Source organism: Condylostylus longicornis, unplaced genomic scaffold (assembly GCF_029603195.1).
Source record: "Condylostylus longicornis isolate FDR11 unplaced genomic scaffold, ASM2960319v2 ptg000114l, whole genome shotgun sequence".
NCBI classification, from domain to species: domain Eukaryota; kingdom Metazoa; phylum Arthropoda; class Insecta; order Diptera; family Dolichopodidae; genus Condylostylus; species Condylostylus longicornis.
In genome coordinates this window covers 871,398-898,642 of record NW_026578082.1, presented here as the reverse complement: position 1 = coordinate 898,642, position 27,245 = coordinate 871,398, and the positions used below count along the sequence as shown (strand labels likewise).

General features: G+C 24.1%; 4 protein-coding genes across 4 annotated transcripts; 2 read left to right on the top strand and 2 right to left on the bottom strand.

The window, feature by feature from the left end:
* Positions 1-559: 559 nt before the first annotated feature.
* LOC129614619 (H(+)/Cl(-) exchange transporter 7) lies at positions 560-4,522 on the top strand. The gene is made up of 10 exons (XM_055529337.1): positions 560-1,156; positions 1,277-1,387; positions 1,479-1,677; positions 1,755-2,008; positions 2,069-2,938; positions 2,997-3,072; positions 3,148-3,458; positions 3,815-3,973; positions 4,037-4,123; positions 4,184-4,522. The coding sequence occupies exons 1-10, from the start codon at positions 1,040-1,042 to the stop codon at positions 4,310-4,312; spliced, it is 2,313 nt and encodes a 770-aa protein (XP_055385312.1). The 5' UTR covers positions 560-1,039; the 3' UTR covers positions 4,313-4,522.
* Positions 4,440-6,765, bottom strand: LOC129614621 (probable methylcrotonoyl-CoA carboxylase beta chain, mitochondrial). Its single transcript, XM_055529338.1, has 7 exons — positions 6,578-6,765; positions 6,449-6,501; positions 6,275-6,389; positions 6,140-6,225; positions 5,337-6,086; positions 5,013-5,281; positions 4,440-4,954 (listed from the first exon to the last, which is right to left on the bottom strand). The coding sequence occupies exons 1-7, from the start codon at positions 6,707-6,709 to the stop codon at positions 4,614-4,616; spliced, it is 1,746 nt and encodes a 581-aa protein (XP_055385313.1). The 5' UTR covers positions 6,710-6,765; the 3' UTR covers positions 4,440-4,613.
* Positions 6,766-7,263: 498 nt separating this feature from the next.
* Positions 7,264-8,252, top strand: LOC129614645 (cytochrome c oxidase subunit 7C, mitochondrial-like). Its single transcript, XM_055529375.1, has 3 exons — positions 7,264-7,456; positions 7,513-7,632; positions 8,151-8,252. Exons 1-2 carry the CDS (start codon positions 7,370-7,372, stop codon positions 7,627-7,629), a joined length of 204 nt encoding a protein of 67 aa, XP_055385350.1. The 5' UTR covers positions 7,264-7,369; the 3' UTR covers positions 7,630-7,632; positions 8,151-8,252.
* A 16-nt stretch (positions 8,253-8,268) lies between these two features.
* On the bottom strand, positions 8,269-9,370 carry LOC129614644 (protein seele). The gene is made up of 3 exons (XM_055529374.1): positions 9,163-9,370; positions 8,660-8,979; positions 8,269-8,584 (listed from the first exon to the last, which is right to left on the bottom strand). The coding sequence occupies exons 1-3, from the start codon at positions 9,272-9,274 to the stop codon at positions 8,423-8,425; spliced, it is 594 nt and encodes a 197-aa protein (XP_055385349.1). The 5' UTR covers positions 9,275-9,370; the 3' UTR covers positions 8,269-8,422.
* Positions 9,371-27,245: the final 17,875 nt, after the last annotated feature.

Sequence of the window (27,245 nt, the reverse complement as noted above, 5' to 3'; positions counted from 1 at the left end):
TCATAATATGTATGAATTTTTAATATTATCATTATTTTATTTTGTAATATTGATATAACATAGAAAGGTAGAGTACTCGAAAGTTACCCCTATAAATATCAAAATATGTAATATTTTCTTCAACCATGTTTCAACCATCAAATGTTTGATTATCTAGTCAACTAACAATTTTACGTGTTGAAAACAGTAAATGGAAAACATAAGTAATTCTTACAGCAAAGGCAGATTAAAGAATTAGCTAAAAATTGCATTGCAACTTGGTTTTTACAACAAAAAAAATAAACGAACAGAGAATGAAAGAAAATGTTTAAATATGACAATTAGAAGTTAAAGACACATAACAAAGTTATTGTGTAAAATATTTATGCTGCAGTCTAAAATTTCAAATGCGTTTTACTCAAAACCTTAAATTATGTTTTATTTCTTAGCCGATGACGACATATTTGTGCGCAGTTGAGCAGAACTGGCAAAAAATTGGCTCTACTCATCCCTGATAAGAAAACATCAAATTGCAACTGTAATCTTGACTGTTACTCAATTATTGTCAGACAATGTACAATCATTAAAATAGTGAATCAACAAATCATAACTTTGATTAAAATTTTTAAGTTTTAAGTTTTAATTTAAAATTTTATTTCAACAAAATTTTTATTTTATTATAAACGATCAACAAAAAAGAAACATTCCCAATTTATGACAGAGTCCACATGTGCAATTCAAATTCAATTTAAAGGAAACTGATTAAAAGGGGAATCACTGAATATTGCAGCGCCATTAGACAAAGCAACAATAGAACAATTGCTTTTGTATTAAGAATTTTATAATATGTACTTATCTCACAACTTAGAAAGTAGCTATATATTACAAATTTTAAAAGGATTTTAACATGTTTATTTCCTAATTTGCATGGAGGCTAAAATTTAAAAAAAAAAGTAAAATCTCAAACTTTACATTATAAAAGTTAATGGAAACCATACATACATACATACATATTTCCCGGAATATAATTTATACAAGTATTACCACTTAGACTTAAAACATGAAAGACAAAAAATTGTTCGAAAGTGTCGCTAATAATGACAAAGATGAAGATAATATATTAGAAGACGATGATAATGTATTAATAGATCACCAAATTCCATCAGGTTCTAATAATGTAAGTGGTTTAAAATTATTATGATTTCAAAAGTTAGTATTCTATATTTCCGAAACACGGTCTAGGAATTCTAATACAGTAGAGTACTCGTACAATAATAAATATTTTCCTCTTTTTAAGGAACCTCAGTTATTAATCAATGTTGGTGAAACTTCAGTTAACGAAGAAAATGAAGAGGAAACCAATCTAAGAAGAAGGAAAATAAATGATCCCGCATCTTCAATATACGAGGTATCTATAATTATATTATTTTTTTAGATGCTATTTAATTTTCATATTATGCATAGGTACTAACAATTAAAGTACAATTGTTTCTTTTTAGAGTTTAGATTATGACGTGTGTGAAAATAAATTATGGAGATTGGACCAGAAAACCCCACCTGCTAGATTTACTTTAAGAAAGAATTTCGCCCGTTTACTCATTTTCATTATAATTGGGATATTAACCGCGCTAGTGGCATGTTCTATAGATGTTGTAATAGAAAAATTCTCAGGTTATAAATACGATGCTTTGAAGAGAGGTTAGTTTGATAATTTATTGAAAAAGTAAATCTCATTTTTTCTGTCATATAAATTATATGTACGTTATGTATTACAGCGGTAGATTCAAATATCCTTGCTGGAAATTTAACTGTACCATATATATATTGGCTACTCAGTAGTATTATTCCAGTAATGATAGGAGCGGCGGCAGTAACATATATAGAACCAATAACCGCTGGTAGTGGAATTCCCATTGTTAAATGTTATTTGAATGGAGTCAAAGTACCTAGAATAGTTAGGGTTAAAACATTAATAGTGAAAGCTTTTGGTGTTGTAACATCTGTTGTTGGGGGACTTGCAGGAGGAAAAGTAATATAATGAACATAGGTATCTAGTTTATTTAAATTTTAAATTTAAAATTAATTTTAGGAAGGACCAATGATTCATGCTGGAGCTGTTGTTGCAGCTGGAGTTTCCCAAGGAAAGAGTACAACTCTTAACCGTGATTTAAATGTTTTTAAATATTTTCGTGATGATCATGAAAAACGAGATTTTGTACTAGGCGGGGCAGCTGCTGGGGTTGGGGCTGCTTTCGGTGCCCCTATTGGAGGTGTTTTATTTTCATTAGAAGAAGCAGCTAGTTTTTGGAATCAGAACTTAATTTTACGAACTTTGATAGCATCAACTATCAGTTCCTTTACTCTTAGTTTGGTTTTATCAGCATATCATGGTTTGCAAGATTTCACTTTCAATGGTCTTTTTAATTTGGGAAAATTTGAATCTTTGCATTTTGAATATTTTGAATTACCTATATTTATTTTGATGGGAGTCATTGGTGGTTTGTTTGGAGCATCCTGGAATTCAATTAACACTAAAGTAAATCGTTTTCGTGCTCGATTTATACAAAAAAGTTGGGCAAAAGTAGTAGAAGCTGGATTTGTTGCTGCTATTGGTGTTACAGCCGCAGCATGTATGATGTACCTAATTAACGATTGTCGTCCCCTTGGAAATGATCCAACCGAGTATCCTGTGCAATTATTTTGTGAAGATACGGAGTATAATGTTGTTGCTGCCCTCTGGTTTCAAACTCCAGAAGCAACGGTTAAATCTTTATTACATGATCCACCAGGATCACATAAAATCTTTACATTAGCAATATTTTTTGTTATATACTTCATTTTATCATGCATAACTTACGGTTTAAATGTCTCCCTTGGAATCTTCATACCTACGGTACTTACAGGAGCTGCTTGGGGACGATTATTAGGAATGTTAATATACTACTTTTTTCCGGAAGCTGTAAAACAAACTCTAATGAATAAATTTCAAATGAATAATTACTCATACATATTTTTAGGGGTTTCTTGTTCCAGGTAAATATGCTCTTATTGGAGCTGCTGCACAACTTGGAGGAGTATTAAGAATGACAATAAGTAAATTATACTTTGGTTATATTTAATTTGGTTATAGTGTTTATTTTTCATAAACACTATTTGATCTTTTTGCAGGTTTAAGTGTTATTTTAATTGAAACAACAGGTGTTGAAACCTCCTTTACATTTCCATTAGTTATTACACTTGTGACAGCAAAATGGATAGGAGATTACTTCAATGAAGGAATATATGATAGTCATATTAAAGTAAATCATGTACCAATGTTAACATGGGATCCACCAAAAATTTTTGATGGGGTTAACGCGGAGGAAATTATGAGTCGAAATGTGGTATGTTTTAATATGAAAGAAAAAGCAAGACATATTTACGAAGTTCTAAAAAATTGCAAACATAATGGATTTCCAGTGGTTGAAAAAATAGATGGGGTAAATAATTTGTTGAAATTTTGGCTTCACTCTGCGTCTTACTTTTTTTCAATTAGTCGTGGTGTAATATAATTTCAAAGTGAGAAGAATATTTTCCTTTTTATAGCGTGTTTTTTTTTCTCAAAAATATAAAATAAATGCAAATTCCCGTCTTTTTGTTTTAAAGAAATTAGTTTAGTTGATGTTTAGTCATTTCTACATGACGAACAAGACATAAACAAAAAGAATAAAAATAAAAATTCCAATTTAATACATTCTCCTCACTCCGAAAACTGAAATCGTAAAATACGGAGTGAATGCACGTTGTTTGTATATTTAACAAGCACAATATAAAAATTATTTCAATAATATTATAGGACAATCGAACAAATGGTCGCTTATGTGGAATAATTTTGAGGTATCAATTAATTGTAATTTTACTTCAAGGATATTTTGAAGAAAATAGACGGTCATGGGAAAAAGTAGTAAACATTCAAGACTTCCGAAACTACTACCCTAGATTTCCATCAATAGAGGTATAATAACATGATAAAATTTTAAATGCACTTGTACTTTATTTATTTTATGTCTTTTCGTAGGACGTAAAATTCAATAGGCACGATAAAGAGGATTTCACTGTTAACATGGAAATATTTTTAAATCCATCTCCTGTTAGAATCAATGAGGTAAAGAGAAATACATAACCAGTTTTTATAATGAGTAAAAAATACTATTTGATATTTTAGTGTGATTCTGTTCCTAGAATATTTGGAATATTTAGAGCTCTTGCTCTACGTCATATGATTGTTGTTAACAAGGATAACGTAGTTTCGGGAATTATAACACGGCGAGATTTCCTGGTTAAAGAAAATTAATTGCATCTAAAAAGGTGTTTTTTTTTTGTTAAATGCCAAGATGTGATTCGATTACTGTTCGATAAAACTTTAAGTCGATTATTATTATCCTATTTTAAGATCAGTTAAATATTATTCATGCATATAATTCGAATATGTATTATATTTTATCTAAATATGTACAATATTGTTATCAAAAATAAACTTGCAAATAACGTTTTTAAAAAACAATGTATTGTTTACAGTAACACTAGCCTAAATCCTAGTAAATGCACTTTTTCTCATAAGATATTTTTTTTTTGGCTTTAAAACGTAATTTTTATTACATACGGAAAATTCCAAAATTTGTCTTTTCGGAGGCATTATTTAAAGCAGCGTTCAAACTTAAGCCCAAAATTTTTCTAGTATCAGCAGGATCAATGATTCCATCATCCCAAAGTCTTGCGGAGCTGTAATATGGGGAACCTTCTGTTTCGAATTGTTCAATTATTGGTGCTTTAAGTTTGTTGCTTTCTTCTTCGGAAAAAGTCTTTCCTGCTCGTTCATATTGATCTTTGGTAATTTGCGCCAGAACGTTTGCTGCTTGACTACCACCCATGACTGATATTTTAGCATTTGGCCACATATATAAGAATCTTGGTGAGTATGCTCGACCACACATGCCTAAAACGAACTCACTTTTAGACTTTTAAAAGAGAATTTTTTTCAATTATTTTACTACCATAGTTTCCAGCTCCGTATGATCCCCCAATTATGACCGTGAGTTTAGGAACTTTTGCACATGCTACAGCTGTAACCATTTTAGCTCCATTTTTAGCTATACCATTTGCTTCAGCATCTCTGCCAACCATAAATCCAGTGATATTTTGGAGAAATATTAGAGGAATATTTCTCTTGGCGCACAATTGAATAAAATGGGCTCCTTTAAGAGCACTTTCAGAAAAAAGTACTCCGTTATTACCTATAACTCCAACTAAATTCCCGTACAACCTTCAACGTTTCGAGACATTAGTTCTAAGTCAATTTTATGTTATGTTAAACTTACTTTGCAAAACCACAAACCAGTGTTTCGCCATACATAGCTTTAAATTCGTTAAATCTACTGCCATCAAATATACGTGCAATTACTTCTCTTACATCAAAACTTCTTAATAAATTTGTGCCAACTATTCCATAAAGCTCTTTGGCATCGTATAAGGGCTCTTCCGTGTCTTCCAGTCCTTCTTTTGCGTTTTTTGACAAATTCTTTGATGAATAAAGAAGACTTTCATTATAATTATTTGAAGAAGGTAGATTTAAATTTCTTATTGTTTGTCGTGCCAAATAAAGAGCATGTTCATCATCAGTTGCAAAATGATCTGTTACACCAGACGTTTTGCAATGTAAATCAGCTCCACCCAGTTCTTCAGCAGAAACTATTTCGCCGGTAGCCGCTTTTACTAATGGAGGTCCAGCTAAAAATATTGTTCCTTGCTTTTTTACTATTATACTTTCGTCGGCCATAGCAGGAACATATGCTCCACCTGCAGTGCAGCTGCCCATAACGACAGCAATTTGTGGAATACCCATTGAGGACATATTTGCTTGATTAAAAAATATTCTACCAAAATGTAATTTATCTGGAAACACGTCAGATTGGCGCGGCAAATTAGCTCCGCCAGAGTCAACTAAATAAATGCAAGGTAAATGGTTTTCTTGTGCAATTTCTTGCGCTCTTAAATGCTTTTTTACCGTGATAGGATAATATGTACCACCTTTCACTGTAGCATCATTTCCAACAATAACACATTCCGTTCTAAAAAGAAAAATATTAATAAGGGCACTAAGTGAACTTCATTATGTTTTTACCCATAAACTCTTCCTACTCCTGTAATAATACCCCCAGCATTAACAATTTCCTGTCCGTAGAGTTCATAACCGGCTAAGGCACTGAACTTAAATCTGCAAATTATTTTTTGTTCACAAAAACTTAAAAATGTTTACCTCAAGAAATGTTGTTCCTGGATCTATTAGACGTTCTATCCTATCACGAACAAGTAATTTCCCTCTAGATGTATGTCTCTCAATTGCATGTGCTCCTCCACCTTTTAATACGTCTCTTTAAATAAATTAAGATTAGTAATATTCAAATTATTAATGCTCATCATTGGGGCGAACCTTGTTACGTTTCTAAGATGGGTAACTACTTTCTTCATTTCGGTCATGTTTTCCTAATAAAAAATAAATATATATAAGTATATATATACATATAGTAATAATACCACCAAAAATCAAGGTATTTCATACCTTATACTCGTCTGATGAGCTATCTATTGGATTCCCAATAACATTGGCTTGGCTAATATGAACATATCTGAAAGTACTCGACTTTCCACAATAGTGCTTGATACAATTTCTTAAAAAGTTAGCTTTAAACATATTTACAAAAAAAAAATCTTAAATATCCTATTAGCAACCAAAAATGGAAAATTAACTTAATGTGGCAAATAGCGAATTGGCAAATGTCATTAATTAAAATTTGACATTTGTTATCAAAACCTTAAATTTCTTCAAAACTAAATAAGAGTGCTCGTAAGCACTCTTATTTAGTTTTGAAGAAATTGCCAAAGCCGGTTGACAAAGCCGGTGATTTTGATATTCATGTGATAATGAGTATCAAAAAAATTGTGAAAGAGCGAACTTTCGTCCAGAAATATTATCATATGAGCAAAAAATGTATACATATATTAACAAAACTTAATTTTCTGAATATTGAATAAACGAACCCTGTTACTAAGTATGTATGTATATATTTACAAAATGATCTGTTTGTATATACTTGGTACATAAATTTGAAAAAATGTCTACCGCATGCCGCATATCGCGTTTACTTATGCACGATGTTTAAATAATTGGTATTATTCGAGTCTCGATGTTATTCAATAGTATTCGTTGCTGCCAGTTCAAAGAAATATTATTTGACAATTCGTTTTGTACGAAGAAATTAATCAATCACTCGCAATCGGTTCCAACTTAGGAAATAGACGATCACATTTCCAAAATATATTTTCATAAAAAAAATTAACAAAAATTACAAAAATGCTTGGCAGTGCAAGTAAATTATTAGTACGTCAATCATTAGGCAATTTTGTTCGCCATGGATCTCATGGTGGAATTATTGGAGAGGTAAAAATTTAAATGCATAATTTGGTTACATAATAAAAAGCAATTTTTCATTTCAGAATTTACCCTTCTCTCTTAAAAACCGATACCGATTCACTGCACTTTTTGTGGTCTTTTTCGGATCTGGATTGGCTGCTCCATTCCTTGTTCTTAGACATCAATTACTTAAGAAGTAAACTGTAAGTATAAATGGAAAAAAATTATGAATATATTTCATAGGAAAAGTGCTATATATATACATAATATAATGTATAACATATATGTATGTACATATGAAAACATTGTATGCATACATACATCCTACAAAAGTTTAAATTTTAAAGATGGTTATTCAAACGTGTTCATAAATAATACAAATAAGTTTGTAAAAGCCAATAAATAAACTGAATGAAAATATATAAAAGCCATTGATTAATTTGCCGATTATTACGGCAATATATACAAATTTTTTTTGAAGTGCTTTCAAAACCTTAACAATATTCAATGATTGTTCTTGGATTCTATGATAAATTTTGTACAAAAGGTTTATCGTATTTCAAATATAATATAATACAGTATTAATTCAAAGTTCTCGTTGTTGTATGTACATGTATATCTACATATTTACATACATCCCTCAATTTTCTAGTTAATTTGTCAATTAAAATTCTTAATTTTATCTTTGCCCAATTTATTTAAAGTAACATTCTATTTTCAGGTAGAGATGAATGTTTCAACATTAGCTTAAATCCAGAAAAATTATGGATAATTATTATTAAATATTTTACTGTGAAAATAAAATAAAAGAAAAACCAAATAATTTATTTTTTTTTTTATTGACATTGGTATGCAATATAAAATTATCTATCTTTATAAAAGTAAAAAGAAAAATATGGTGGTTTATTCGAAGGCAATAGAGCTGACGGAGTCGAATTAAATTCATTGCACGTAAAAGTGATGTTTTTACTTGTTGAACTATTTTGAAACTTACTATAATTCATCCTCTAATTTATAATCATCTTGAAGTGGTGGTGGATCATTACACAACTTAGTTCTTTCTGTACATAATTTATAATCAAGATCTGTAGGAAGTGTTTCCTTCATAAACTCTTCAGTAAAACTTTCATCAAATTCATCGAGAATTTCCAGACACTAAAAATTAAATTGAATTATTTTATTCTCATTTTATTTGAAAGCAACTTATACAAATATTAGTATTATACTTACATAATGTTCTAAACTTTTATTTAAATCGCCATCTTGTACAAAATCCCACGATGAAACATCAACATTTAATGCGCCATCAACCATCATTTGAATTACTCCTATTTTATGTGTTTTTTTATGTTTAACTTTAGCATAATCCTCTAGTCTTTTACATATTTTTTCCATAAGTTCTGTCAAATATACTTCAGACTTTGATAATTGAACACTCTTAGAAACTGTATTTCCGTGAGCATCAATTCTGAATCCCCCAACATCAACCTTTTTTCCAGTATCAACTTTTGAAACAGCATTTTCAATTTCTTGTACAGTAGCTTTACACACTATACATTAAAATACAAATAGTTTAACTAATATAATATAATGTATAAATTTTTAGGGATTTAACAACCTCATTAACAATATTTGTTTTTGATTATTTACTATTTATTTATACAAATGCTTTAAAATAAATATCACAACTTTAAATAATATAAAACAATATAAAAAAATGTGACAATTTTTACCTTCACATTTAACTAGCTTGGCATCGACTTCTTCTTCAACAGTATTGAGTTGGCAGTTAATTGAATTAAAATATATTAAGCCAACAAGAATGATATTGAAAAATTTACTCATTATTTTGTTTCGTTTTTCTAAATTACCCAAATTTTTTTATCACAGATACTAAGTCCTGGTTGTCTTATGGTTTATATATTTATCATAACAAGTACTTGTAACAATAGTTACCCTGATCACTCACATGTATTAATAAAAAAGTAGTAACTGATTAAGTACGTTTCTATAAATATGATCTCTTAATGGTTTTTTGGCTAAATGACCAAATGACAGTGAATTATAATATTATATACACGTAATGATAATAATATTTTCAGAATTTAAATGTCAAAAATTCAAAGTAAATATTATAATGTTGCCGTTTCAGAACAAATTTTCTTATTAGGAAGATAGCAACAGTATTATGTTAGTATTTCAACTCAGTATTTCAATTGAGCATTTATTTTTTAGATTGAGCCGGATTTTATTCAGAGTTGTAAAAGTGCGCTTATAAAAATTAGATCAGATGAAAAAATTCGTAATTTGAGAGCTCTGCTTGGAAAAATAAACCCGAAATAACTTATCCAGTCATTTTAGAAATACTTTAAATTTAGAAATACAATTTAATTTTAAATTTGAGTTTCTCTTCTTGAAAAGCGTCATAAGGTTTGTTTATTAAACACTTTCATTCTTGTGTTTGACATAACGAGTTCTGTAAAATCTGAAAAAAAAACATTAACATTTAGCTCTAAGATGAAAAACGAAAGCGCATTTTTTTTGACAAATCTAAATTTTCTCATGCAAAAAAAAACGCGCGTTCTAATTAGATTTCACTCAATAATTTTTATAATTTACTCACATGAATATTTTCAAAATATTTCCATACAATATTGCTAAGATTTTATGAAACGCGTTTTAGTTTTAATATGTTTAGAAGTCATAATAATTATAACGTATAAATTTTGAAAAGTTGGAATTTTTTAATAATAAAAAATCAAATTTATGTCATATTAAAATATTTTTTTTTATTAAAGTTGAAAAATTTTGACGTTTCACAATCCATATGTAGGATTGTCAGTATTTTGGATTTATGTCATATTCAAATGTAGCAGGGATGATTAATTTTGACTTTTCATGTTTTATATGAATGCACACATCTACACATGTAATATTATATTAGCTGAACTTGAAGCTAACCGTTTCGTTTTTAAGATGAAAACTGCAAAATATCGGTCGCGTTTCATTTTAATATTTTGTAATAATGAAAATGTTAATACTACATTAATATATAAAATTTTAAATAGAAATATGTAACGTAAGGAAAAAATGAATTTCAAATGATTTTTTTTACAATTTCCTTTACAAATCATTTAATCATGTGTATAAATAAAAACTTCTGATTAATATATGTATAAGTATGCATATACGTATGTATATATTTCTTAATAACTACACAAGCCCGCGCCATTTTTCTATTGCCTTGTCAGCCAGCGAGCAGCAGTTTTTTTAGTATTTAGTCTTTTATCCGGTTAGGCAAGGAATAGACGTACATATTAATATTTATGAAGTGAAAACTAAAGAAAAAAGAAAAATAAAAGTGAAAAATATTTTTTTTTTGTTCAAAAAAAAAAAAAGGTGCAAATATTTTTTTTTTTTGTTAAATAAATTTTAATTAAGTTTTGTAGTAATTTGAAAGCAAATTCAAATCAAATTTTATATTCAATTTTAAAAAAAATTCCTCAAAGAATGACAATTTTTCAAAACGCAACACATTAATTTTTTTTTTTTTTTTGGGGAAAAGTCAAAATTGACAAAATGAATAAAATTTTAAATTTATTTTAAAAATTCATTTGGTTAACTTAGAATAAACTTAAAGAATAAAAAAAAAGAGAACAGAATAAGCTTAATGTAAAATAAAAAAAAAAATTAATAGAAAAAAGGAGGCTTAGGTAATCAGTCTGCGGCTTTGGTAACTTAGAAAGAAAAAATTTGCAGCGCAAATTTATGGAGAAATAAAATAATTTTTTCAATGAAAATATTCAACAAAATTCAAAATATTTAATAGCTAAAAAAAAAAGTTTTAGCTTTAAAAATTTTCTAATTTGTTCAACATAAAATTGAACTTTTTTTAAGGTAAGTCATTTTTTTAATATTATATTATTATGTAGGTATGTACATATATGTACTTATAAAGAGAAAAAAAAATTAGGTTAGGTTCAATTCGTATTTCTCACATTCGTAAATGTGAAAATAAAAATAAATTGCAAATTTATTTGGTCTTAATTTTAAAATAAAAAATTGTTTTCGGGTTATTAATAAAAAAGAAATTAATGAAATATTTAAAATATTTAGATTTTTGTAATTAATACAAAATATTAAAAGGCTTTGTTTTAATAAGCACGTACAACACATCTACGTACATATGTTGTTCTTATATATAATTAGTGTATGTATGTAGGTAGGTAGATAGACACATATTTATTTAAATTGTGGAAATTTTCAAAAAATTATCAATGAAAGGTTTTATTAATTTTAAGATTTTCATAAAAAGAAAATGTGTTTTAAAAGATTAATGTTAAACTTATAAAATAGGAAATTAAATCTCCCCACTTTTTTATAATATAGCCAGCCACCCAATTTAATAAAATATATAATTGAAACTCTTATACAATCAGTTTCTAATGCAAAAACTATAATAAAAATATGGTTTTTTTTTTTTAGTTTTTCATGAAAATTCTTATAAATTTTCAATAAACATTTTCTAATTTAACATTATGATAAGTAAGAAATTATTCAATTTAAATTTGGTTAGAAAAATATTACATATAAGCGTATATACATACATAAATATCTGAATACTTTCTTAACAAATCATACATATATATATATATATACATTGAGACGAATATGTGTATGTGAATGTAGAATTTAAAAAAATATGTGGCAAAAATACATATATACATAAATTTATGATATATATATAAATGTTTATTAAACTACACTAATACATATATAAATTTAGTAATTTCTAGTTCGATAGTTGAATTTTATATTTGTGTGTGATATAAAATCATTCACACAAATTTATATATACGTATAACTTAAAATATGTATATATATTTAATACTTTATAAATTTTACTGACATAAGAGTGTATGCATTGACTTTTTTGTAAAGAAAAATTTTTTTTTTGTAGAAAAGAAAAAAAAAACATATTGCACAGTTGGAAGAACAAAATATTTTTCGGCTATATTTTACTTGTTACTTTTTCTTTTAATTATATTTAATTCAAAATTCCATTATTCTCGGTTAATAATAATAAAATGGTTAGTAATAACAAAACTAATGGTTAGTAATAATAACTAAGGTGTCTATGCCGATGTAGAATAATTTTTGGATATGGAAAAAGTTGAAGAATCTCATTCTATTAAAAATTTTAAGGTCGGAATTCGTGAAAATTCGATTGATATAATGTAAATAGCAATTTATTTAGTATTCAAATTTGGGACAACCACTAAAAATCTATTTTAATATGATTCAGGTAGGAACAACAGCACCAGTAGGTAACAAGCTACTTACCTACCATCTAAGCAATGTATGTCTCTCCGTTTATCAAAATGGTTTAAAATTTTTGTTTTGGTATTTAGAAAAATTAAATTATTAAATGTGAATTTCTTCATGCACTTTGCTCAATTTGAAATATCATTAGTCGAGTTTTTAATTTTGAAAATTTTTGAATGAAATTTAAAAAAGTGAAAGAAAATTTGTTGCAAGCAGGCAGTTGAATAGATAAGCTGTATGATTGATTTTTAATAAAATTTAAGAAACTATATTAAAAAAATAAATCACCCACATTTTGTTAATCCCGTGATAAAAATATTTATTACGTCACGTCAACTTGAAGTTCTTCGAAGGCGTTAAAAAAATGTGCTTAATTTGGTAGCATTAACAGCTGATGTGATGTCACGCAAAACCGAAAATAGAATGACGTGAAAAATATTTAGGTTATGTGAAAAGTATTTAGGTTAAGTTTAAAGCAATAGTCTTAATTCCTTTCAACTTCCTACATTATTTTAAAAAATTTTTACTTATATAAAATAAATATTAGAATAAAACGTATGTACATTTTTTTAGATTTCTTAATTATTTCAAGATTTAGAGAAAAGGCTTTCTTCAGGAACTTGGTACTACTTCAACTATCGCGTCTGCGATTACCAAAATGGAACTTAGGGTTGATGGTATCAATTAATGAAATTGAGTTTTTAAAGTGCATACGAAATATAATATAAAAGAGACATTATGCCAAATAGCAATATGTAATACCTACTAAGTTAAAATTTTTTTCTTTTAATTTCATCTTTTCTAACGATGTTTCAAATAATTTTCCATGCTTCGACAGTGTAGATTTTCTTTTGCCTAAAACCTCTTTATTATGAATATTTAATAAAATGAAAACATCAGTAAAATTATCACATTTTTTTTATTAATTTAGCAAAGTACAAATTAGTTGCTTTAAATTGTGTTTAAATAATTGTATGTACAATTTTTCCAGTAAATCCCATAAATCCCATAAACATCTTTCAGGGTACACACACATATACGTACAATCATATTTTTCTTCATTATTTGGAATAATGTTTATTATATTCACCTGATTTACAAGAATATTAAAATTAACAAACAAACAAACAAAATATTAATTACCTTCAAATTTTTTAATTTACGTTGGAAAAAAATGTCTTTGAAGGTAAATTATCAAAAATTTTCATTATAATTTCTTTATTGATAATCAACTCTTTATGAATTCTCATCATAAATTAATTAAAAAAAAACAAAACATCACAAGCTCAAATGTTGAATGAAAAATAATTTAATAATCTTCTGATATGAAATTTTTAATCATGACATGCAATACGTTAAACACAATTACTCTTATTATGATCGATTAAGCGAATGGCTAGGCGAGTCGACTGGATCAGGGGAATCGAATGATATTTGAAATTATGATGGGCGAATGCTTTCATTCGCTAGATACAAAATTTTGCTACCGCAAAACAGCAAAAAACCTACCAAAAAAAATTAGTTTAACACCATATATGTAAATTGTTTTTGCTTTTTGTAAAAACAATTGAATTTTCCTATCCCTTAAGTAATGTCAGGGTTGTTCACCATTAGTTTAATTAAATGCTCTAATTTACTTTTGGTTCTTTTTTTTCACGCTTAAGTTAATATTAAACAAGCAATATTTACAATAGTTTGTAGAATTTCATGAACTCATTTTACAGGTAGTTTAGATTTTTCCATTATATCACTATCAGTTCTATAATATCCAATAAAAAAAAAAACATGTATTATTTTGATTTTTGGTTTCATTCACAGATTTCACAGCTCATTCGTCTAAAATATAGGCGAAATATTCGCTTATCATAATACCAAAAATTCATATTAGCCAAAAATTCCATTCGCTTCGCCGATCGCATAATATAAATTGCATTTTGTTATCTTAATTCAACCCAAAATTTATTGATTTTAATCCATTAGCTCAATATAAGTCTAATAAAATAAATTATTTTACGCTAGTTATAATATTTATTTTATTTTTTTTTTTTTTCTTTGGTAAAAGAAAACATCCTTCAAAGAATATGCAAACTATTTTTTTTAGTAGGTACTTATTAAATATTCACATTAATATAGGGGCCGATAAGATTCTATATTGATATTTCTTTAACTCAATAAACCTCCATAATCGGAAAAAATTACATAAACTGTAAAGTTGCTTTGCCTCAATAGTTTTATTTTTTACAAAATAAAATTAATATAAATTACTGAAATAAAACAACATTATTTGGAAGTGCATAATATCACTTTATTTTTTTTTTCCTTCTTCACTCTTAAGGAGGAGCATAGGGCTAGTGCATTATATCATGCACTAGTTTCATAGCTTCATAGAGTTAACTAGGTAGGTGACTAGTCTGCCGTAATTTACTAGCTTAAAAATACTTAAATACTAAAATATTATTATTAAATGGTGAATACTAAAATATTAGTATTATTTTAAAATGTAATGATGAAAAATTACACTTAACTCATACCATTACAAAAATGTAATAAAAACCAGTAGTAACATTAAAGTATTGCATCTAGTAATTAAATCTTAAAAATTATTTTATTTCTAATAAAAAGAATTGCTAATTTTCATTGAACACCGGCAATTAATTGTATATTTATTAATCCTTTGTGATGGACTAAATTTTAAAGTAATTAACTAAATCTTAATTTTTTAAATTATGTATTCGCAAATATGAGAATATTATATCAAAAATCCGTACTTTTATTAATTAAATAAAAATTTTATTTTGAAAAAATTAATATTAATTAATAAAATATATTCAGTCTTGTCTTTCGTACTTGTTAATGATACTATAATGTTTAAATGTCTAATAAATGCGAATTCTGAGTCAAAACAATTTAGAGAAATATGGCAAATTTTAATTATATTCTTTTTGAATAAAAATTATTCTCTTGATATTAGCAATATAATATAAACCAAAAACATAGTTTTGATATATTATTAGTATTATTAATAATAAATATATATATATTGTAGCATTTTGTTCAACGAAACTATTGTTTTACTTCAAATAATTAATAATATCGGTAGCTAATATATTTATATTATGTTGTGAAATCAATAAATTTGAGTAGAGGAAATCTAAGTTCATATTACAATCAACTTTGTGAATTTTGAAAATAATATTCAATTTGTATTTAATCTTTTTTTTTTTGAAATATCATTTAATATTTAATATGAAAATAATTGTTTAATAAACAAGTTGTATAGATTAAACTTAATTAACAAAATAATTAATATTAATCACAATTGTTACAAACTAATTTTGAAATTCATACTTATTATGAAACTAGTTGTGTTATTAATATTTTTAATTAAATAATGGAGACTAAATGAACGTACTTTTATAATTAGAAATTATTTTAAAATTCAAAAAATTATTAGATCCAATACTTAAATTTAAAAATTTTTTTTTTCCAATTTTTGAACAAAAACTTACAAACAATTTACTCTACAATAATAAAAAAAAATTCTGATTTGTATGTCAGACTTTTATATTTTCATACTCTCAAATTTAAATTTGCATGAAATATATACAAAATTTGGTGTATAAAATCTCTTAACTGATAATTTAAATCTAATTTGAACTATTTTTAAAATTTATTATTGAAAATTTATTTATCAAACATTTTTACAATTCATGTATTTATATGTAATTACTTTTTAATGTAAATTTTTTATGATTTTTTTAAAACATAATTTAATTATGTGAGACATCAATAATTGTAATTGTAAAATATGTTTTCTATTTCAATTTATTTTTTATTTTGTCTTTCTTCAACTCTATATTCAATAGATTAAACAATATTCTATTAAATATTTGAATTTCTATTTAAATTAAATATTTTTGAACTTTTTTCGAAGCATATTCATAATTTTCGTATAAAATTATAATAAATAAACATGTACTTATATGAATAGTATAATTATTATTACTTATATGAAATTAATTAATGAAAATTACATTGAGATAATCAAAAATAATGACATAAATTTCTTTAATACTTTAAATATTTCTTTTTATATATTGTACGTTTATTAAATTAGCTTAAACTAATACATTATAAATAAATATTTGTAAATATGTACCAGATATTCATTTCAAAATTCTATTAATGTTATAATTTTGTAAAATAAATCAGTTCCTATTGTTTGTAAATTTGATTGTAAATTTGAGAAATTATTGCACAATTACTTTGAATTTGAGAATTTAATTAAAATAAGCTTAAAATTAAAAAAAAATTAAAATGAGTACTTTTAAATATAAATATAACTTAGTCCTCGACATACAACATTTTCGGTTCCAGAAATTTATGTCGTAACTCGAATTGTCGTTTGAAGAGGAAAAAAGATGTATTGGAAACAAAAAGTGAATTAGACAAACTATTTTATAATATAATTGAACTGTTTTTTAAAAAAATATAACAAAATTTAAAAAAAGAAACGAGAAAATATAATAACGAAACCGAAAATAATTCAATTTTGTAACAAAAATAAATAAAATAAAATCTGATTTAGTTGATATCTATATCACTTCAATTTGTATTTTTAACTACTCACTAGTATTTTTATCTAAAAAGAGTTTCATTATTGAAGTATGTGCTTTAGACCTGCCTTATAACTAAATTCGATATAGATTTATTATTCAAAAATCAGTAAAATCTGACAAATAAAAAAAAAAAAATTAAAAAATTTTTAATGTCGTATCAGGAACAATGTCGAAAGCCGAATAAAAATGTTTTAAATTTATATTATGTCGTAACTCGAAATGTCGTATTGGCAGATGTCGTATCCCTAGGACTTAGTATGATTAAAATAAAAAAAAAAAATATTCTCTTATAAGTTATACATAGTAATATTAGCCCCAAAAATTTTGAATACATTATGGTTTCACCATCGCCTAGATCTCACTTATTCAAGCATTACTTATTTTTTACTGCTTTAAGATTTAAAATTTGAAAACGCAGTTCCATTTCTTAAATTTTCGATTTCTTGAATTGTTCTCGGTATACTTCCAACTTTACCAATTTAATTTTTGTTGATTAGGCTATTTGTTGAAACTAAAAAGAAAAAAAAGAAGACTCCTTACTTCAAAATAAGGAAATTAATATTTTAAAACTTTTAATTTAAAGTAAAAATATATGTCTATACGTACATACATACGTACGTAATGCAATTTAAATTCACAAACAGAAAAGAAAGTTTGTAAGTTAAATGAAATTTAATTAAAAAAAAAATTAATTAATTTTAAATTAATATTTGTATTAATGTCAAATATATATGTATGTATGTACACGTCAAATATGTAATTTAATTTATATTGCATTACGTTGCACTCATGTTATACAAATTTATATATTGTGTTATACAATAAGTGCATACTTATTTTTTTATAAATTATATTCATATATTGTATATTTATATGTACATAGATATAGATATTTATATATAATAATTAATTTCTTTTTGATATTTTGAAATATTTTTCATTTAAACAAAAAAATTTTTTTTCAACTATGTATATTATATCACTTGATGTTTATTTAATTTCAATTTGGCTGTGATTATTATTATTATGCTTTTCAATAATTATTTTCCTTCGGTTTTTTTTTTTAAATTAAATGCGTAATTAACATATTATTTGTATATAAAATGTAATCATATACATATATACACATTTATTATAAAATTATGTATGTACATTAATATATTAATTAAATTTTTTTTGTCCTTTATATACATACATGCATCAAAAGTAGACGGATACATATTATGTGCATACATATGTATATGTATATAATATTTGTATTCCTACAAAAATATACAATTTTCAAAATTTACTTTTAATTCATTTTTGAATATATTTATGTACATATATTATTTATTTATACATTAAATATGAATGTATATAATACAATTCCAACTCTACATGGTGAAAATATACTTAAGTATAAATATCCGTATATACATAATTCTCGTACATCCATTCGTACAAATTTAAAATTTATGTATTTTCAAAAGTGGGGGTAAAAAAATAAAGCAAGTAAAAACAAAACTTGTCGAGAAAAAATAAAAATGGCTAAATTTTTAAGTAAGAAAAATGACAAGAAAAAAAAACAAAAAAAAAATTAAATAAATAAAAATAATACAAAATTCTTATCTGAAACGCTTCGAAAAAAAGAAAAATTGTATTTTGGTTTCGAATCGAATCGAAAATTAAGTATATTTATGCATGTATGTACGTACCCATAAGTATGTATGCAGATATACTCAAATTATATATATGTATGTACAAATATAAAACATAGTAATAATATTTTATTTAGTTAAGCATATATGAATATGTGTGTATGTACAGCAAAAAGTGATTATAAACAAGGTAAATAAAGAAAAAAATTAAAAAGTTAAAACGAAAAAAAAAAAAGTAATGTACCTACAACAACTAAAATTTACATTTTAATTAAGCAACTAACTAAACTAGCAAAAAAAAAAAAAATTACATAAAAAAATCTCGAAAATCAAATCCGAATTTTACCGAAATAAAAGTTTTATTGAAAACAAAAAAAAAAAATGCACGAATCGAAATTGACCGAACAACAATAAATATAGGATTTTTTTTTTTTTTTTTTGCAATTTTTACGAATTCATACACGCGCACACATTCACACGTCCCCATAAATACTTATTATATACATACATAAAAATTTATATAAATCTATAAATTTCATATTTATTATTTTCTTATTACCTACTACTATATTTCGAGATATGTACATAAAAAAAATTTCGTTTGTAAAAATTTTTCTACATAAACATACAATATTATTTATACATTATATATTATTATGTATATTTGATATGTAAGAATGTATATATAAGTGGTATGTAATATATATTCATATCATTAGAGTAGCAGCAGCACCCACCGTCATCAATAATTGTGTTATGCATGTATTTTCATCACTATAAATGTGTAGCTATATATATATACTTAAGCTAAATTGTTGCCGTTGTCGTTTTCTCGTTCAGTGCTGCCATTATTTTACTATGTGTACTCATGCTAATTTTTTTTCTTTTTTCCATATTTATAAATGGAACTCATTTTGATTTTTAATTTTAAATTTTATTTTTTGAAATTAAATAATTTCTCCTTCCCATTAATAATTTAAAAATAAAGTTTTATATTAATATGTTTATTAAAATGAAATTAAGGTTATGTTCAATTATTGAACTTATTATAATATTATATAATTAGGAATGTAGATATGTAGGTATACACATACACACACATATTTCGTATAACCTCAATTTTTTTCATTTCTTTTTTTTTTGTTCTTTAACACCTTGTAGTAATTACGTGCATTATTATCTATATTTTTTAATGAACAGGCATTTATTTTTAGGTTTTTCTGTATATTTTTGTATAATATTATTTATTTTATTAAATAATTTTTTTTTAATATTGTATTTATGTTTCATTTATATATAATAATTTGTTGAGTAATATACATATTATCTATATGCATTTATATTAATATACAATATGAATATTATAATAAGCACATATTTTGTACAATATCTATGCATAGATATATATGTATGTATAGGTAAATTGAATATTATATTAAGTACATTCATTTCCTTTTTAATTTTTTATTTTATTTTTTTTTTGATGAAACAATAAATATATTCCATATTTGCTGCGAAATAAATATCTTATTCATATGTGAATGTAATTTTTTTTTTTTAATATAGTACTTCATACTTTTCACCTTATTTTTTTTTATTATAAAACATTGTATGTCAAAAATAAATACATTGACAAACACTATAATATTATTTTTTTCTTCTCATTTATAAAAATAAAACAAAAAACTAAATTCACAAAATAATAAAAAATTTAAGAGAAAATAAAAGCGTAATATCTCTATGAAGAAGAACAAGAAAAAATAAAATCAACTTTTAATTTTTTGTAATAATGTTTGTATGCAAATACACATGCATACCGTATTATACGTATATGTATATAAAATATTTTAAGTACAAAAAAAAAAAATAAAAAAATAATGTATATATTTTTCCTTCTACTAGAAATCTTCTCTGGGAGATTGCTCGTTGCTGACTGAATAAAATGAATAGAAGTTTAATATAACGTTATGGTTAAAGTAGGCAGAAGCCGAGTCATCAGCACATTGCATATATATAGTACTTTTTGTTTTTGCCTCCCTTATATTTTTTATTTTACATATAATATTTATTTATAAATTCTTTTAGTTGTATTGAATTTGTATACGTACATTTGGGTATATGTATTTTGCTAATTGCTGTGTATGAAGTCATTTTGATTTTTCAGATACAATAATTCTAATGTATGAATGTGTACGAGTAGAATACGTACATATATATATTCGATTATTACTTTTCAATTTTTTTTGTTTTTTTTTTTTTATTATTATACGAAAATGGTATAAAAACACAAACAATTATATTTTGTTATATAAAATATAAAATTAATATAAAAAATATAGCGTGTGTATGAATATATGAGTATAAAAAATACATATACATGAATATAAATTAATCAAATAATTTATTTTGTATATTAATGTACGTGTGTGTGTGTTGAATTTTATATTTTATACGTTGTGCATACATTATTAAAATGAATTGCTTTCTTTTTAATAAAATGTGTTATGTATGAAAAAGATGGCATTATTATTATTTTTTTTTAGGAAAAAAAAAGTGCATATGAATCAGAACATTTTTAATACTGGTTTCTCGTTTTAACAACAACAAAAAAAAAAAAAACAAACTACAGAAAGAAGAAAGATATAAAGAATAAATTTCGTTATTTTACATATTTTTTTCATTTTGATATTTTAAAATAATTTGATTTTTTTTTATGCTAAAAATAGAATAATATGCATAAAATAGTTGTATGTTTTTCATTTCTTTTATCTCTATATACCTCAATACTTGTTTTTCAGATAACTCATAGTATACGCACACATACTATGTACATTTGTATCTACATAGTCTTGTATTTTTCTTCAACTTTTATATAGAAACATTTTCAATAAAATTTAATTTTATAATATTATCAACTGGTGCACATGAAAATCTCAACTTTCCAATTTTCATACTTTATGACGAAAACTTCTATTCCTTATTTCAATAAATTTTTGTGAATTGTATTTATGTATAAAAATATTTTGCTTGAAAATGTTACAGTCGAATCCTGTATTATGATAGTAGCAGTATTCCGTATTTGGTTTTCGTTTAATGCAATGTCATTGTATTTAGTTTTGAATTAAAATATTGTTTAAAGGTGGTTTCAAGAATTTGTTTTGAATGAGACTGGCATGAAAGTAAATTTTGATTTTATTTCATAATTTAATTTAAATAAAGTAATAAAAACTGTTCAGTTATAACCGAAAATCTCTTGTAAAAATATATATATTTTTTTTTTCATTTTTAATATAAAACTCAATTAGAAACAAAATTTATACTTAAATATTAATCAAAATTAAGTGTATTAACAGGGCCGAATCAACTGTAATTACTCAATTTTTTTAATAATGATGTACATACTTTGAATATCGGACACTGTTTACTGTCTAAGCTTTCTAGACCTACTATTATGATAATATTCAATTGCCATTAATTAAACATGTACTGGATGCCAACTGTTACAAATTCAACATTACCTTAATTATTCATTAATTTTTAATTCTTTTGTAATACTTGTTACTCATAAATTTTATCATAAATTCACCTTTTACTCATAAATTTTATCATAACTTCAATACACACCAGTTTAAATTACCCATTTTCTCTTTGCACCTACTTATTTTGTATTGTAAATTTTTTGGTTTCCACCTGTCGTATTTTAAACAAAAGGAAAGATAAAGTTGAAATATTGTAATTATCTAGAGTATTTTAATTTCCAAAATAAAAATCATGAATGGAAAAACTAAGAATGAGTGTTCGTGTATGTGTGTTAAAACTGTTGGTTCTTCAAATAAAAATCAAATTTTTTATTAGATTTTATGAAAAATTTCTTTTTAAAACAAATCCATAGCTTGTAAATTTTTATCTAATACTTATATTTTGAGTACAAACGTATGCATGTGTATAATAAGTTATAAAGGAGGACTTGAAATAAATAAATAGAAAGATAAAATAAATAAAAAAATCCTTGTTTATTTAAAGTACTACTCTTCTTACAATAATAAAAATATACACACACAAACATCTCAATATCCTTACAAAAGATATAACTGCATACAAACTAACATGGTTAATTGAAAGAAATTCAATATAATACACATATGATTAGCTATCTATTTTAAAAGTATTGGAAATGCTTCGTGTATTTTTACAAATACTAAAAGATTTTCAGGGTAAAAATACCATACACACTCATATGCACTTATTTAAATTACAATATATTTGGATATACATATATATATATATATATATATATATATGTATATATATATATATCATTATGCACAAATTATATTTTTCATAGAAATATGAGATCTGATATGAAAAATGCTTCTATTTCAATAATTAAAAAAAGAAAATTAAAATTTTCATTCAATCAAAAGGAAATTTTAGGAGAAATTTTAAAAGATTAATAATATATCAAAATTATTTCAGTGACAAAAATAGGAGTAAATTAAATTAGTGGCGTCTCATACAAAGAATAAAAAGGATAAATTGTTTATTCGAAAATTTTGAGCATACATACATATATTTAAGAAGCCTTTGAACTTCCTTGTATCTAATTATATTAGGTATTTAAATATTTATGTATATATGCATATACTATGTATAATATTAATTATTTGCCAGTGATGTTATTTGTTTTCAATTATTATCAAAATATTGAATTTTAATTGAAATTTCAAAATGAATTTTATTTAAAAATTTTTTATATTATTTTTTATATTTATCTTTAAATTCATTTTTTATTTTAATTTTAGAAGATTTTTATAATTAAAATGTAGTGAATGTCCGAAAACATATGTTTACTATGCATGACTATGAAATTTTGACTTTTCCTTTTACATTTTTATCAAAAATTAAAAGTGACAGAAATAGTTATAACGATTAAATTAAAAATTATAGCTTTGATTTTATTTTTATAACGCCATTCAAAAAAATCATCTGATTTCCATAATAATTTAGGCTAATCTGAAGCACCTAAGTGGAAATACCAAATTTGTAAATGAAGCCTGATTTTATATTGAAATCCTATAGCAAATATAATTATTAAACTGTAAATTTAAATGTTCCAGATTTTAACATTTTCCACATATAAAAAATTGAAATAACTCTCAATCAGAATAAATATGCATAATTACCCCTCTTAAAAACTCCTTGGCATAAATGAAACAGATCAATAGGTTACTAGAAATATAGTCAAAATTTGTAACTTTATAGGAAAAATTTATTTTTATTTTGGTTTAACGTTTAGGCATTCTAGTATACATAATCGAATTTATTGTTACCTCCCTTACAACTTACGTTAACTTAATCTTTTTATGGTTTGACTTTTTATTAAAATGTTATTATACATATTTATATTATTTTAAATATAAAGGCAAACACAGTAAAATTTTTGAATAAGTATATCACATTATTTTGCATGTATAATGTAATTAAATTATATACATATCAATATATGTATATACATATGTGTATAACAGAATCAGATAATGTGAACGTATTTAATTTCTATTTTATATTTACATTTTTATTTTTATTTATTTTTTTTTATTAATATTCTAAAATATTTTAGTAAATAATGTTACGTAATATTTTTTTTAATTAAAAATCGCGTTTTTGTTACATTTAAACTTTTAAAATAGTGTTATACCCGCATAACGTTAATTTTTACTCCAATAAAATTTGCAGTTTTATTTAATTTTCATTACTTAATTATTATTTTTTAATTATAATATATTTTTTTTAATGTTATAATTGTTAATTTAGAACTTTGTTTTTTGTGCTTTTTATTATTAAAATTATTTAGTATTATGGTTATATGTATATGTATATATGTGTATACTTATGTTTATCATATTTTGACCCCAATTTGTATTTTCTTTTTTCGTTCGTTGTCTATTACGTCATAATTGAGCTCCTTTTTTTTTGCTTAGCGTTTTAGCGTTGAAAATTAGAAATTTTTTTTTGTTCTTTGTCCCCAAATATTGTGTGTGTATACCTTCTCTTACCTTAAAATTTATGATTATAATATAAAGTATTGTTTTTATAATAATTATCAACAAGCGACACTATACACATAAAATTAATTATGATTCAAAAAGTATTAAAATTTAATTTTAATTTTAGAAATGGAATTAAAAATATTGTTTTTTCAATTTTCTAGAACAAAATATTAGAAAAACCTTCTTTATTTTTCGTTTTTCAACTTTATTGATTTTTTTTTCCTTATACCTATTCAAATATTATGTACATAACTGTAATATTTTCTCTATTATGAATATTGGATATTTCTATAATAATAAGAACAATAACAAAAATATGGTATTAATATAAAAAATGTATGTATGAATAGAAAATTTATGTATGTATGTACTTAGTATAGAATTTTATTCTTTGTTTATTTTAGCACTTCTAGAACAGTATAGGTACCCATTGATTCTGCGCAAATTTTTTTTTTTGCATTACTACAAAATCTAAAGCTACTTATAAGAAAAAAAAAAATAAACATTTTTTCATACTTACATACATTTATTCAATAATTACATCATATCTCTAGAATTTATATAAGTGTTAAACAACACACATTATGTCTTAATACAAATTGAAAAGTATATAATTATATTATAATTGTATTTTATTAGGAAAACTGCTTCTATCTTTTACTATTAATATAAAAAATTTTTATAATGTAACTTGCTTAAAATAATATGTACACAAGTGTAAGAATAAAATGTACGTGTTTTATACATATGTATAACAGAATTTTATTATAGAATGACAGAGATATTGTAATATAAGTTACAGAGGAATGAGAGTTTTTTTATGTAATATAGAAAAATAATAGTATATTAAAAGAAAAGAAGAGAAGAGAAAATATTTTATTATCATAAAAAAAAGAAGGATAGATTATTAGATTTGTTTGTTATTTGAATGTATGTTTGTAAACAGATAACATAGAGTGGGAGAGCCGGGGAGAAGGGAATAAGTAATGTTAAGTTTTTATTACCTAATAATATTGTTATCATTATCATTATTACATATATAATATATTGTTAAAATTTACATAGATATTTATGTATTTGATTTGGATATAATATGTAAATGATAATTAAGATTTATATTTTAAAATTTTATATCAACTATAATTAATTGGATTAAAGGAAATTTGCAATTATATATGTACATATAAAAGCAGAAATTGTATCTTTAGAGTTTTCAGAGTAAATGCCTAAAATAGAATGTTTTAGGCATTATACAAAAGGTGGGAACAAATAATGGATTATTTTTTTTTATTTACATCTAATTTCGACAGCTGTTTTTTTGAATTTTCAAGTTCTTCGTGGAAGTGTTATTTTCCATGACACATAGTTAATGCTTGGTCTAAGCATAATTAATTTCTGATAACCATAATTATTGGTTATTGTTAGCCAATAATTTAAATTATGCATTTAGTACTTATTCTATAAACTATAATAAAGTCAAAAAGGCAAAAAAAGTGCGTTATGATCGAGTGTCATCCGTTTTATTAATATTAATATTGATATACTAAAAATTAGATGAACTGGATGCCTAAAAATTTCAATGAATGAAATAATAATGAATTCTTATGAATTTCATGGGTGAAGTCGCAATTTATAACTAAGTTTCGCCATTTAATTTTATGTTATGTAATATCATACAAAAATATTAGACTTATGAATATAATTAAGCTCTTTCGTAATAATTACCTTTTATTAGTACTGATTTAGAGCTTTTACTCCCGAAAATATGCAACTCAAATTCTTTCATTACATATTTTATTCTATGTAAATGAAAAGATAAAAAAGAAATCAATTTTAATTTATAATTTTTTAAATACAATTTAAAAAAATTTAAATTAAAAAAAAAAAACAACAAAACTAAAATTTATATATATTTTTTTTAATTTTATAAGAGAAGTGATAAGAATAATAATGTGTAGTTAACCTCAAAAGTGAAACAATAACAATAAAACTTACAATTTAAAATAAAAATTTCTAAACATATGCAAAATTTTCATTTTGTTGTCTTTTAACGTTTTATGTTGTTTGTACAGGTGATAAATTTTTTTTGTTTTCTATAAATACAAAATACTATATATGTACATGGCTATGTATATGTATAAGAGTATGTATTCATTTTCATGTATTTAATTTACTGCATTGT

Bases quoted from the DNA above. Each gene is read 5' to 3' on its own strand.
- LOC129614621 (XM_055529338.1), bottom strand. From the start codon at position 6,709: ATGTTTAAAGCTAACTTTTTAAGAAATTGTATCAAGCACTATTGTGGA. The intron at 6,226-6,274 runs GTAAACATTTTT...TGCAGATTTAAG, and splicing joins CAGGAACAACATTTCTTGAG to TTCAGTGCCTTAGCCGGTTA. The intron at 4,955-5,012 runs GTAGTAAAATAA...AGTTCGTTTTAG, and splicing joins ATACGGAGCTGGAAACTATG to GCATGTGTGGTCGAGCATAC.
- LOC129614619 (XM_055529337.1), top strand. From the start codon at position 1,040: ATGAAAGACAAAAAATTGTTCGAAAGTGTCGCTAATAATGACAAAGAT. The intron at 1,678-1,754 runs GTTAGTTTGATA...TATGTATTACAG, and splicing joins ATACGATGCTTTGAAGAGAG to CGGTAGATTCAAATATCCTT. The intron at 3,974-4,036 runs GTATAATAACAT...GTCTTTTCGTAG, and splicing joins CTAGATTTCCATCAATAGAG to GACGTAAAATTCAATAGGCA.
- LOC129614644 (XM_055529374.1), bottom strand. From the start codon at position 9,274: ATGAGTAAATTTTTCAATATCATTCTTGTTGGCTTAATATATTTTAAT. The intron at 8,980-9,162 runs GTAAAAATTGTC...TTTAATGTATAG, and splicing joins CAAGCTAGTTAAATGTGAAG to TGTGTAAAGCTACTGTACAA. The intron at 8,585-8,659 runs GTAAGTATAATA...TTTAATTTTTAG, and splicing joins ATAAAAGTTTAGAACATTAT to TGTCTGGAAATTCTCGATGA.
- LOC129614645 (XM_055529375.1), top strand. From the start codon at position 7,370: ATGCTTGGCAGTGCAAGTAAATTATTAGTACGTCAATCATTAGGCAAT. The intron at 7,457-7,512 runs GTAAAAATTTAA...TTTTCATTTCAG, and splicing joins ATGGTGGAATTATTGGAGAG to AATTTACCCTTCTCTCTTAA.